Source organism: Eucyclogobius newberryi, unplaced genomic scaffold, assembly GCF_026437365.1.
Source record: "Eucyclogobius newberryi isolate DKJ021-1_F unplaced genomic scaffold, fEucNew1.0.hap1 SCAF_5, whole genome shotgun sequence".
NCBI classification, from domain to species: Eukaryota; Metazoa; Chordata; class Actinopteri; order Gobiiformes; family Gobiidae; genus Eucyclogobius; species Eucyclogobius newberryi.
In genome coordinates, this window is record NW_027316167.1 from 12,792,128 (window position 1) to 12,804,964 (window position 12,837).

Genomic DNA, 12,837 nt, shown 5'->3' on the forward strand with positions numbered 1-12,837 from the left:
TATTTTTTAAACGAAATATATGTTTAAATTAACTGAAATGAAATTATTTAAAAGCAGTTTATTGAGCCTTCATTTTTCCACCAGGAATAACTTTGTCCTCATGAAACGTGCGTCTGTCTTTGAACGCGCGGTAGAAGAGGAGGTGGGGGAAAAGGAGGAGGTGGAGGAAAAGGAGGAGGTGGAGGAAAAGGAGGGGGTGGAGGAGGAGGTGGAGGAAAAGGAGGAGGTGGAGGAAAAGGAGGAGGTGGAGGAGGAGGTGGAGGAGGAGGTGGAGGAAAAGGAGGAGGTGGAGGAGGAGGGAAGAGGAACTGTCCCGGTAAAGACTGCGCGGATCCAGATCGACCAGCTCGTCCAGACAGAGCATGTTCCCTGCAGCACAAAAGCCCTTTACTGCGCGCTGTTATTCGCTGCTATAACACCTTTTACCACAAACTGCAAAATGTGATTCTTTTACGAGGATATCTTTGATTGCAACTAGTTTACTACACTTCTATCACCACAGCTTCAACATGAGCGCGTCTGCGGGGACCGGGGTGTTTGTGCTCTCTCTCACGTCCATCCCAATGTGTTATTTATCTAATTCACTCATTTGCAGCGAGAGGTGAGTTGGATTTTGCTGTTGCATGTTTTAAATATCCACGTTAAAGTGACTGTTGTTGTTGTTTTAGTGCTGAGGCGATGTTCTACGCGGGATGCGCCACTTTTGTGACTTTATGCATCTCAGGGCAGTTACTCAACAAGAAGGCTCCATCAGATCCTGTCTTTTATGGTATGACAATCATACGAACAATAGTGATTTTATTTAGTGTAAAAGCATGCACTTTTCAGGAAAAAACATCAAAATGACTCCAAATTGCAGTACTTCTTCCTAGACTTTCTATGCGGGTTAAATACAACGTTTGGTGAAGTCTTGAAACATTTTTGTTATATGTAAATAACTTGAAATTGCTTGATCATGATACAGTTCAGCAAGTTTCATAAATCTTCAAATGGCCCCTTTTAATTAGACGGAACTGTTTCATGAAGAATTACACATTTACGTCATTCTACTTCTTTTATATTGATTTTTCTTTTGCAGTTTATGCAATCTTTGCCTTTCTGAGTGTCGTCAGTCTCATTATTGGCCTAGAGCAAGACAATATAATTGACGGATTTGTGACATTTTATCTCAAAGAGGCAAGTATTACATCTGTGGGTTCATGAAATCACATGTTTTTTTGAAGTTTCCTGCCTAAACATGTTTCTCTCTGTGTGTTGTAGGCAGATCCACACATTAACACAGCTCATGGTCACATGATGTCATATTGGGACGGCTGTGTTCACTATCTCATGTATCTGCTGATGGTTGCTGCTATAACATGGGGGCAAGTCCGATTCAGCATCTAAAAATAGATATTTCTCTCCCCCTTCTCTCTGCCCCCTCGCCCTCTCTCTGTCCCCCCTCTCTTTATATCTCCCTCTGTTTTCTCTCTCTCTATCTGTCCCTTTCTTTCTATCGCCCTCTGTTTCTCTCTCCCTCTGTTTCTCTCTCTCTCTGTTCTCCCCCGCTCCTTCAGTTAATCTGTCTCTCTGTTTCTCTCTGTCCCCCCTCTTTCGATCTCCCTCTGTTTCTTCCCCCTCTCTCTCTCTCTGCCCCCCATCTCCTTCTATTTCTCCCTCTCTCTCTCTATCTCTCTCTATCCCCCTCTTTTCCCCACTCTCCCCCTCTCTCCCCTCCCCCTGTCTCTCTCCCCCTCTCCCTCTCTCCCCCTGTCCCCCTCTCCGTCTGTCTTTCCCTCTCCCCCCTCCCTCTCTCCCTCTCCCCCCTTCTCTCTCCCTACTCTCCCCCTCTCCTTGTCTCTCTCGCCCCTCTTTCCCTCTGTCTCTCCCCCCCTCTCTCTATACTCTCCCCACTCTCCCCCTCTCTCCCTCTCCCCCCTTCTCTCTCCCTACTCTCCCCCTCTCCTTGTCTCTCTCGCCCCTCTTTCCCTCTGTCTCTCTCCCCCCTTCTCTCTCCCTCTGTCTCTCTCCCCCTCTCTCCATACTCTCCCCACTCTCCCTCTGTCTCTCTCTCCCCCTCTCTCCCTCTGTCTCTCTCCCCCTCTCTCCTTGTCCCCCCTTCTCTCTCCCCCTCTTCTTGTCTCTCTCGCCCCCTCTTCCCCTCTCTCCCTCTCCCCCCTTCTCTCTCCCTACTCTCCCCCTCTTCTTGTCTCTCTCGCCCCTCTTTCCCTCTGTCTCTCCCCCCTCTCTCTATACTCTCCCCACTCTCCCCCTCTCTCCCTCTCCCCCCTTCTCTCTCCCTACTCTCCCCCTCTCCTTGTCTCTCTCGCCCCTCTTTCCCTCTGTCTCTCTCCCCCTTCTCTCTCCCTCTGTCTCTCTCCCCCTCTCTCCATACTCTCCCCTTTTTCCCTCTGTCTCTCTCCCCCCTTCTCTCTCCCTCTGTCTCTCTCCCCCTCTCTCCATACTCTCCCCACTCTCCCTCTGTCTCTCTCTCCCCCTCTCTCCCTCTGTCTCTCTCCCCCTCTCTCCTTGTCCCCCCTTCTCTCTCCCCCTCTTCTTGTCTCTCTCGCCCCCTCTTCCCCTCTCTCCCTCTCCCCCCTTCTCTCTCCCTCTGTCTCTCTCCCTCTCCCCCCTTCTCTCTCCCCCTCTCTCCCTCTGTCTCTCTCTCCCTCTCCTCCCTTCTCTCTCCCTCTGTCTCTCTCTCTCTCTCTCCCTCTGTCTCTCTCTCCCTCTCCCCCCTTCTCTCTCCCCCTCTCTCCCTCTGTCTCTCTGATTGAGTCTTTGTAAATCCACTGTGTGACCCTGTGGCCCATGTGCCTGTGACAATGGCAGGGAGAGTTATCGAGCCATTGGCCTGTACTGGGTGGGATCCTTTCTCGTGCGTGCCATAGTCTACATTCTCGGGAGCGCTGTGGGTAAGAACACTAAAAATAATGTGATGAATTTAGCTGGGGAGACCGTAGATGACCCTGCCCAAACCAATCACAGCATATTCCCAAAAATACAACAATAGACTCGACTCACACACTATTTTTGTACGACTGAGAAAGTGTTTCATCAGTCAGATAAGATAAGATAAGATAATACTTTAATATCCACACAAGGGGAAATTTCGTTGTTACAACGCAGTAGGAACAGGAGGAAAGGACAGATTATAGGAAGTTTCAAAAACACACTCTTAATAGAACTCTTATGAACAAAACAAAAAACTCTTATTAACAAAACTCCTCTCCTATCTTAATAGGGAACAAATTCACAAATTCCTACAGAGGAAAAGTTAAATTCTACATTAACAGCATTAACAGCACTAAAAACATTTTATTATGAAACTTTTTAACTTCCTGGTTTAGTTTAGATTTTTACGTTGTAATCTTCAACCTTTTGGAAATAAAAGCAGGTAATTTTAGCTCAACAAAAACAAGTGCAACATTGAGACAAATAATCAATTTAAGATGACGATTTCGGGTGGTCGGATTAAATTATTAGTGGGTTTCAGATCACAACACATAGTCTTTCTTGTATTGTGTTCAAATGAGTAAAGAGCAGCCAAAATGTCTATTGTTCACAGAGATATTTGCTGTTAGATAATAGTCTCTGTCATATATATAAATGATAGTTCAACATATGGGACAGAAAGGCAGTAACATTGTATTAATACTGTATTTATTTATAATGAGAGTACTGGTAAATGGGTGTAAAAAGAAGAATGTTGATTGTACATATATTGAACAGTTATTGAACAATGGGGCAAAGGGGTGGGACAAAATAAGTTTACACTTTCCAACATGTATTTACTTCCATTTGTAATATAAATGTACAATGTTGGAGCCTGTGTGTTTGATGAAAAGACTTGCATCAGAATTGTGCTTCCTTGAATTGACTTTTCTGCCTCTGCTCTAATGCGCGTTCAAAATAAACACAAACAAACAAACAAACAAACAAACAAACAAAATGCCATGCTAGTTATAGTCAATACTTGTGCTCTCTTTCAGGTAAATATGGGATTCACGTGGGCCCTCTGCCTCTGCTCCACGGGCTGTACACCTTTGTAGCAGTTTGGGCCTGTTTCCGAATCTTCAGCGAGGCGTCGGCCCAGGAGCCTCTGCCAACGGTGAGGACCTGATACTAAATGTAAATCTTACGTACAAACACTTAGATTGTGGACTTATTCATTATTCATATTCAGAGGTGGTTTGTTCTCAAGAAATTGTACTTCTTATAGTCTTATAGAGTATTATTTTTATTTTTGTAGTACTCTTACTTGAGTAAATCTACAAGTAACACAAGTTTTATGTTAACAGTATGTTAATATTAAATAGATTGAACATTAGTGTTTCTTGCACCGCTCCGTCACATATATTTTCTTTTTTCTCATTTTTGTGTCTGTCATTTGAAATTACCAGATTTTGTGCCTTATTTAATATTTTGTCATGGCAATTACGTTCACTTCCAATTATAAATCAGATGTTATGCTCAGACAGTTACATTTAAATTTACTTTAATTTAAAATTACCCCCTATTTCTTGTACTTGAGTAATATTATTTTGAAGTAACTTTACTCTTACTTTATATTACTTTACTCTACCCACATCTGTTAATATATATATACTTTTTTATGTGATAGAAAAAACAAATACAAACAAAAAGAACAAGACACAGAGAGCAGACGACAAAAATGATGTTGTTCAGCGTCTGTGCCATTTATACCAGGGATTTGTGGATTTGTCCATTGTCAAATTAATTGTAAAGGTGACTTTTTCCACATTTTGTTAATGTCCTTGGCTTTTGTGAAAGTGGGTTCAGCCTGAGTGCAATAACCTTTTTTCCTGCTGCCAGAAGTATATTCCAAATGCATCCATCTATTGTTTCCATTGCAGGGGTTTTATGTCCTAGAAAATACATACAGTAGTTTGCGTACACTGAAATTATACAAAATGTTTACTCCTTTGCAAATCTTAGTCACATTGACAGTTGCTAAACAAATACCACACCAAAAACAAAGTCTCCATCACGCCCTCGGGTAAAAGCAAAAAGTAATTGGAAACAAGTTACTACAAAGCTTACAAATTAATGTAAAATAATCAAGTAATACACAAATGCTTATGTGTTGTTTTCAAAGTGATACATATTTAGCACTGTCACCGCAGCAAATAACAATTCAAAACTGCCAAACAACAGAAAAGATGCTTGGCCAAGGCTATTAAACCAAAAGAAAGTATCAAATATATCCCAAAACAAAATGCAGTGGCCCCACATGGGAGATGATGATAAGAGTATCCTTTAGCGACTTTTAATATTTATTTCTGTTTGCAGGAGACTCAGAGAAAAAGTCTGTTCGAGCGACCAATGGACTTATTATTTGTGATCTACCTCATTCCTGCGTTTGCCTTCTGCGTTTTTAGAGGCTTGGTAAGAAACCTCTAAGCAAAACAATTCCTTTAAAGGTATTCTGTGTAAATGTTCTTGCTCGTCTCTCCGTGGAGATGTTATTGCACCGCCTGGAATGTTTCACAGTGTGACAGAACAGTGTATAAATCTATCTTCGGTCTATTCTATTGCAGGTGTTTTTGTTCTTAAAATAAAATGATAGCACATTATTTTTAAGGCTGCACAATGTTGTAATCAAATAGAAGTATCCTATTGAAGTAGGTTCAATTTTTAAATCGTAAAACTGGACGTGTACGGAATAGTTAAACAACACAATATCAGGTTATTGAACAAAACAAAAAAACAAACTGCTAACGCTTTAGTTTTTAGACCTCTGCAAATATTTCCTGATATTTTTTTTAATGTAATTTAGCTGTTAGCAATCTCACTTAGATTTTTTTTCAAAATTTTTCCTGCCCTAATTCTTATCTGTGCCACTCCACAGATCTCACCTGTTCATTTTGTCGACAAGATTAGTTTTCTCATAGTTTTTGTCCATATGATATTTTTGCAGACTAAATAAAACGTGAAAAAAAGTAATCGTAAAAACTAAAACTAGGGCTAAAATTACATGTATTTTTGTTGACTACATTTATGATTAAAAGTAGATATTTTTCCCAACTAAAGTACTAATATTTTCATCATATCATAAAATCTAAACACATTTGAATGAAAGCGTCAAGTGGAGACTATGTCCAAGTTCCAGAGCATCAAACCAGAGCAGAAACAAACTCAACTTCAAAGAAACACGTCTTTACTTATTCATGAAGCAACGCAATCTTATGAACGTATCAGTGGATTAAAACTATTATAAAAAATAATAAAAAAGACTATACCAAATTCACATTTTCTTGTCAGTCAGTAATGTACATGGAACATACTGTGAAACATTCCAGTCAAAGAGAGCACATCTCCATGGTGATGAGAGGGTGGCAGACCCTTCACTAGTTCTGAAGTTTGTATTTTGTAACAACACAATAACCGTATAAGTCGCACCAGCCAAAAAATGCATAATAGAGAGAAAAAAAAAACATATATAAGTTGCACTGGAGGATGAAATGCAGTTGCAAGTGTGAAAATAACAAATAATATCACATATAAGTCACTCCGGAGTATAAGTATATAAGTATAAGTTGCACCCCGGCCAAAACTATGAAAAAAGGTGCGACTTACAGTCCGGAAAATACGGTAACAACATAATAACAACAGAACCGGCCAGGATCAGAGAGAACACCAGATAAGTAAAAGAATAAAATTAGAACATAAGGGGGGGGGCATCCAACACACGAGGAGGGTTACAGCATGTCAAGTCCAAAATACCTGTCCCATTTTGTTCAATTAGTTTGTTTGTTAAATGAGTCTATTTTTTGAGTCCAGAGGTTGTTTTTTCCATTGTGCGTATGTCGGTTATAAGTTCATTCCTCAATCGTCGGACCCTTCGCTAGTTCAAGCGTTATATCATGCTCCTATAACCTGATCAGTAACTTCTAACTTTGACACTGTGTACGTTTGCATTTGACCTTGTGTGTATTTTCAGATCGCTTTGGACTGCTCTGGTCAGTGGTGCCAGCATTACACACACCACTTTGAGCCGTACCTCAAAGACCCCTCGGCTTACCCAAAAGTGCAGGTAAAACATTCAGCAACAACATACGGTGCTTTTTACGGTCTGAAAATGGTCCTACATCGCATCATTACATCGAGACGACAAACATAGGCGGACAATAAAGTTATTAAAAGACGATTTATATAAGATAGGCTATCATAAAGCATAATATATCGTCAAATTTGGTGTATAAAGCACTAAAAACAAAGTTGATAAAAGTGCTGTACGCAAAAGAAAGTGACTTAAAAACAGGACGTGAATCATCTTTGTGTCAATGTGCAGAGTTATTCCACAAGCTAAGTAATAAAATAACTCTTGATTTGAAACTTTTTCCCACGAAAAACACTTCTGGAAGATACAGAACAGATTAACTACTGTATTTTCCGGGAATATAAGTCGCACTTTTTTCATAGTTTTTTACATTTATACTTATATACTCATACTCCGGAGCGACTTATATGCAATATTATTTGTTATTTTCACACTTGCAACTGCATTTCATACTCCAAGTGCATGTTTTTTCTTCACTAAAATGCATTTTTTGGCTGGTGCGACTTATACTCCGAAAAATACGTAGATCGTAACGGAGCACAATCCGTAGCAGCAAATATGATCCATAATACTGTACTTGTGTGACATTTTAGTGCACATCCGAGCTTGACTGAGATTCATGTTTGCGTAAATGATCATTAAAACGTGACTTGTGTTTGTCTCAGATGTTGCTGAGCATGTTTTACTCTGGTCCGTACTATGTTCTGGCTCTTTATGCCCTGATCGTCCCGGGATGTCGGTGGATGCCCGATCTGACGCTTGTCCATTCAGGGGCATTGGCGCATGTGAGTCCAAACCGCACACATTCACATTCACATACTGTAGATATAGTTTGACATAAAATCTGGAAGGGGTTTGGGCCATGGGCATAACGACGTCTGTTTGTGAGGATCAGACTGTCCACCTTCTTTGTAAATGAGAAACTGGCACCACTGCAGGTTAATGTAGTGAGAGCTTGTAGATAACTAACTAACTACCGGTAACTAACTGAAAAATCAATGTTTGGGTACAATGTTGCCGTGTCCGACTACAGCAAATGGAGTTCAACAGTCCTGCTCACTGCCAAGCCGGTTCTGTATGTAAATTTCATATACATTTATCTCTTAGAGTTAAAAGAGTTGGGCGTTTAAAGACACAAGAGGCTAACCAGCTGCAGCGTGTGGTAATGTTTTTCTGTCCAAAAAAACACGTTCAAAACTTGAATTCGCTTAATGTATCGTAATAGCTTGGTGGTTTATAAACTTTTTGAAATAGATACCACATAGATATTCCCAAGCAAACTTTCAAACGTTTAATATACTTTTTTCTTCAGAGCCTATGGGAATTTTTTTTGTTATTATTTTTTATTTTTTTGTAATTATATTCAGTCCAGTCCTTTTGTATTGTAGGTGCAACTTGTGTCATTCATTCTTTTGTGGTGGCCTTTTTTCCCCGCTGCCAAAAGTGTGTTCCAAAAGTATCCATTTATTGTGTCCATGGCAGGAGTTTTGAGGCCCAAATACATAGTTCTGAAATGAGTGTGATGGTGGTGTCCAAATGAATGAATATAGTTAATTTCAGTCCAATCTTTTTTTTTTTTGCAACAGGACACTCCCAGAATACATGATCATGTCATACAATACATTTACAAAATATATTATTATATTCTTAAGTCAAACCAGATGTTATTGAAGGACTTTCCTGTGTAGAATAAATGTAGCTCAGATCTAAGTATAACATTGCAGCCGTGATTGGACAATAAAATGAAACATGCATTGCTGGGACTTTGCCGAAACGTGTTGAGTCAAAGTGTTAACAGTCATGAGCTGTTCCTCCTGTTGTTAATGTGGCGAGGACCTGCCCTTTGTGAGAGGGGCAACTCAGTGTTTACTGCCCCGCTCCAACGTCCGAAAGGAGCTGAAGGCCACAAACACAGGTGGTGGTCCACAGACGTAAACTCTTATTAACACACGACCTGACATTCCACCGATTCTCTGCTCAACACATCCAGAAACGACTTTCACGTGATGCAATAGGAAATGTAAATCTATATATACAGTCATGTCTGTACAGTACAGTGTATTTCTGTCTTACGACTTCAAAATAAAGTCAACATAAGTCAGAAAATGCTCAAATAAAAACCTGCTAATTTCATAAATGCGCTCAATGTCACTATATTACACACTTAATTATCAAAGTGTTTTTTTAGACTCTTAAACACAGATTCTGATCATTTAGTTTGAAAATGTAACATATAAACAATTCAAATAAATTAAAGAATATGGTCTTGTAGCAGCGAGTTTGTCATTCCTCTATAATGCTCAAAGCTGGTCTTGTGCGGCACGATCTGATGCATTTATTTTTCCTTTCATGCAGTGTTTTTATGGTTGGCACTAGGTCATATAGGGAATTGGAAAGGAGGAAGTGACGACAATGCCCGTGACGACATGGCGAGGACGACATGGCGGGAGCCGGGCGGAAGTAAACAGGTGGTCGACCGTAGTAAACATGGCGAACGGTCCCGCTAATTCTGCTGATCCATCAATAATTTTCACTCTTGGGTCCAAACCTGAAGTTTACGATGCATTTGATGTGTACAAGGACCAAACAATGAGTTCCTGGCGGTGTTGTCTTGCTGAGAAACAATTTAAATGGGCGTGAATTGAATGTAAAACAAAGAATTGTGAAAATGTAAATCACATGGGTCTGGGTTTAACCCTAAACCCTAACCCCTGACCCTAACCTTAACCCTAACCCTAACCTTAACCCTTAACTCTAACCCTAACCCTAACCCTAACCCTAAACCCTAACCCCTGACCCTAACCTTAACCCTAACCTTAACCCTTAACTCTAACTCTAACCCTAACCCTAACCCTAACCCTAACCTTAAACCCTTAAACCCTTAAACCTAACCCTAAGTTTTAAGTTTACTTCGTTTGGCTAAAACTAGTTTATACCATGACTTTGTATTAGCAAAAGTGTAGCTAACTCATCCCAAAACAAACTAGACTGCAAAAAAATTGTTAAACTTGAGATAATAAAGTTCCGTGAACCAAGTGATTTGGGCCGCAAGAGCGCCGCCATCTTGGATTTCGTCACTTCCTTTCCAATTCTCTATATGACCTAGTTCCAACCGTGTTTTTATTTATTTAAACACTTCTTGGACATTTTGGCTTTATCTCACTGCCGAATCTGCTCCTTTATACAGTAACAAACAGTCAAAACAGCACTGCATCCGCTGCTCAGATCGGAGAATGCGGATTGTGGTTTAAAACAGCTTAATTCAGTGTTTTATACAATATGAATGTTTCAATTTTGTATGACAGAGCCCTAAATTGCTGCTAAAATTGCATAAATAGTGACTAGTTGAATAGTACAGTCATTTTCTTTCAATTAAATTTTATTGAAATTAAATATCAATACTGTTTCCACGTTACCTGTTAACCCGTTGGCAAATAAAAAAATATGTATACAGTGTACAGTACATGTCTTTCAGTAACATTTTTACAATGTTACATTCAGTAATATTTGTTTTATTAGGAATGATTTGTCGTTTCCCTTGAGAACTTCCAGATTTATTGAACGTTGCAGTTGCAGCATTTACTTTAAACCTAGAAGCAGTGCCTTGTTGTAGCTGGTTTTGTGTGGCTCAGACCTGCGCGGCGCTCAACAGTCGGATTGGGGAAGACTTCAGAGCTGCTGGAATGATGGAGCTATTGGTGGTATTCACCTAATTGGCAGCTGCTCAGAGGAGATAAAAATAGAGGCCGAGTGATGGGCAGAAAACAGTGGTTGCCATGAGACGTGATGTGTGTTTTCAGGGACTTTTGATGAAAAGGAGATGGGAAGGTTGGAACAAAACGTTTAAGATTAAAATATTAATGATAGAATTGGCAAATATCACGTTTCGCTTTATGCTTCGTTAATATTTCACTATGTCAATACAATTATAACTGAGGATTAGCCTTTGTTATGATAACAAATATTGTGATCAGATGTGGTTTCAACTTGTCCACCTTCTATTATAATCCAAGGAAACATATATACTTTTGTTTTTATTGACGCCTTGTGTTAGTATATTTCAGTCCTTGATAACTTCACACTGTTGATGGGACAATCCACTTAGCACAAAGCCATGTGGCACTGAAATCCAAACGCATTGTCCCGACTCCAGACATCTTTCAGCGAGCGTGAGCAGCTGAAGCATCGCTGAACAAACAAATTGCACATAGCAAGCTTAAAAAGAAAACCATGTATTACTGTAGGTCTAAAATGTATTTTGGATTTAACCTCATTAATCTGAGTTCAGACAGACAGAACAAACTATTAAATTAACTGATATTATTGTGAATTGTATTTATATAAAGGCCATAGACTGTTCTAAATGTACATGAACACATAATCATCACAAAAAGAAAATTTAATTTATAATAATAATAATAACCCATTTAATTTATGTTGCACTTTTTTGGACACTCAAAGATGCTTTACACTGCATTTTTCACTCACTCCACATCTGGAGGTGAAAAGACACTACATCCACAGCTGCCCTGGGGCAGACTGTCAGTAACGAGGCCAATCAGCCTCTCTGATGCCAGTACTATTTTCACCACACTTTCAACAACATTCTGATGCAGGTTTCATCTTACGAGCCAAACCCAGCCCTCCAAACAATCTCTTCCAAATATATATTTTCTATTGTTAACTGTCCTAGACCTGGTTTAGTTTCCGGGATGGTTTTAGTTGAGTCCCAGTCCTGGCTTAGTCCTTGTTTGCTTATCATTTAGACCTGGTTTAATTCTGGTTTGATCCTGGTTTAGTTTAATGCTGGTTCAACAGTCGTTTTGCACTTTGCAACTATTTTTTCCCAAAAATCTATTTGTTGTTATTTTACAATTATTGAAACAGATCTGGTACAGGGAATATTTTGTACACCATATTGTGTTAAAAGTTGATGCCTTGTGTATCTGGCTTAAAATCTGGCCCTCATGACTATTTAGATGAATACGTTCTGCTACATTTCTATTTATGCATTTCGTTTTGTCTATGGCAAAGAAATATACTTTTATTTGAACTGTTAATTTCAGTTTATTTTAACCAATCTGAAATCCATGAGTTGATCTTGTCACAATCACATTACCAATAGTGAAATAATACACTGTGATATTTGTTTGTATAATTCACATTGCACCATTGTGTTTTTTGCTTGTGTGTTTTTAGGCGCAGTTTTCTCACATCGGAGCGTCTCTCCACACTCGGACTCCCTTCTCTTTTCGAGTTCCTCTGAGCGTTCAGCCTCTGTTCCTTTTGGTGAACATAATTTACGCTCTGGTCCCTCAGCTCCTCTGCTACCGCTGCTTTACCAGACCAGACTTTTTCCTGTCGACCTCAACCACATCTGACAAAAAGACTGATTAAAACGAATTAAACTTGGTCTGCGCCTGCATTTGGACTCAAGATTTGAATGTAATATATATATATATATTTAGTCCTGTTTTTAGCATGGTATGTATCTTCACAGGCAACACAACTTCAAGTTTTATTATTATTTTCACTTTGACTTTTGTTTATTTCATTTAATGTTTTTTGTGGGTCAATGTATCCTCTCACTTTTATTTGGTTCTATTTCATTTGATTAATCTGTTCTAAAGTGATTTGATTTTCACAAAGACATTTTACAGTTTTAACAATTCAACATTTGTAAAATTGTATTTTCCAATTCAAATTCAATTTTAATATTGTTTACAAAATCTAAAGATTAGGATTAAGACAAAGGTATAAGATAATGTTGGTGA

At 39.3% G+C, this 12,837-nt stretch overlaps 1 protein-coding gene across 1 annotated transcript; it reads left to right on the forward strand.

The window, feature by feature from the left end:
* The first annotated feature begins 347 nt into the window (after window positions 1-347).
* LOC140380695 (transmembrane 6 superfamily member 1-like) lies at window positions 348-12,737 on the forward strand. The gene is made up of 10 exons (XM_072464612.1): window positions 348-601; window positions 669-769; window positions 1,079-1,180; window positions 1,265-1,368; window positions 2,816-2,894; window positions 3,972-4,090; window positions 5,293-5,388; window positions 6,944-7,036; window positions 7,729-7,848; window positions 12,263-12,737. Exons 1-10 carry the CDS (start codon window positions 510-512, stop codon window positions 12,458-12,460), a joined length of 1,104 nt encoding a protein of 367 aa, XP_072320713.1. The 5' UTR covers window positions 348-509; the 3' UTR covers window positions 12,461-12,737.
* Window positions 12,738-12,837: the final 100 nt, after the last annotated feature.

Bases quoted from the DNA above. Each gene is read 5' to 3' on its own strand.
- LOC140380695 (XM_072464612.1), top strand. From the start codon at position 510: ATGAGCGCGTCTGCGGGGACCGGGGTGTTTGTGCTCTCTCTCACGTCC. The intron at 602-668 runs GTGAGTTGGATT...TTGTTGTTTTAG, and splicing joins TCACTCATTTGCAGCGAGAG to TGCTGAGGCGATGTTCTACG. The intron at 5,389-6,943 runs GTAAGAAACCTC...GTGTATTTTCAG, and splicing joins TCTGCGTTTTTAGAGGCTTG to ATCGCTTTGGACTGCTCTGG.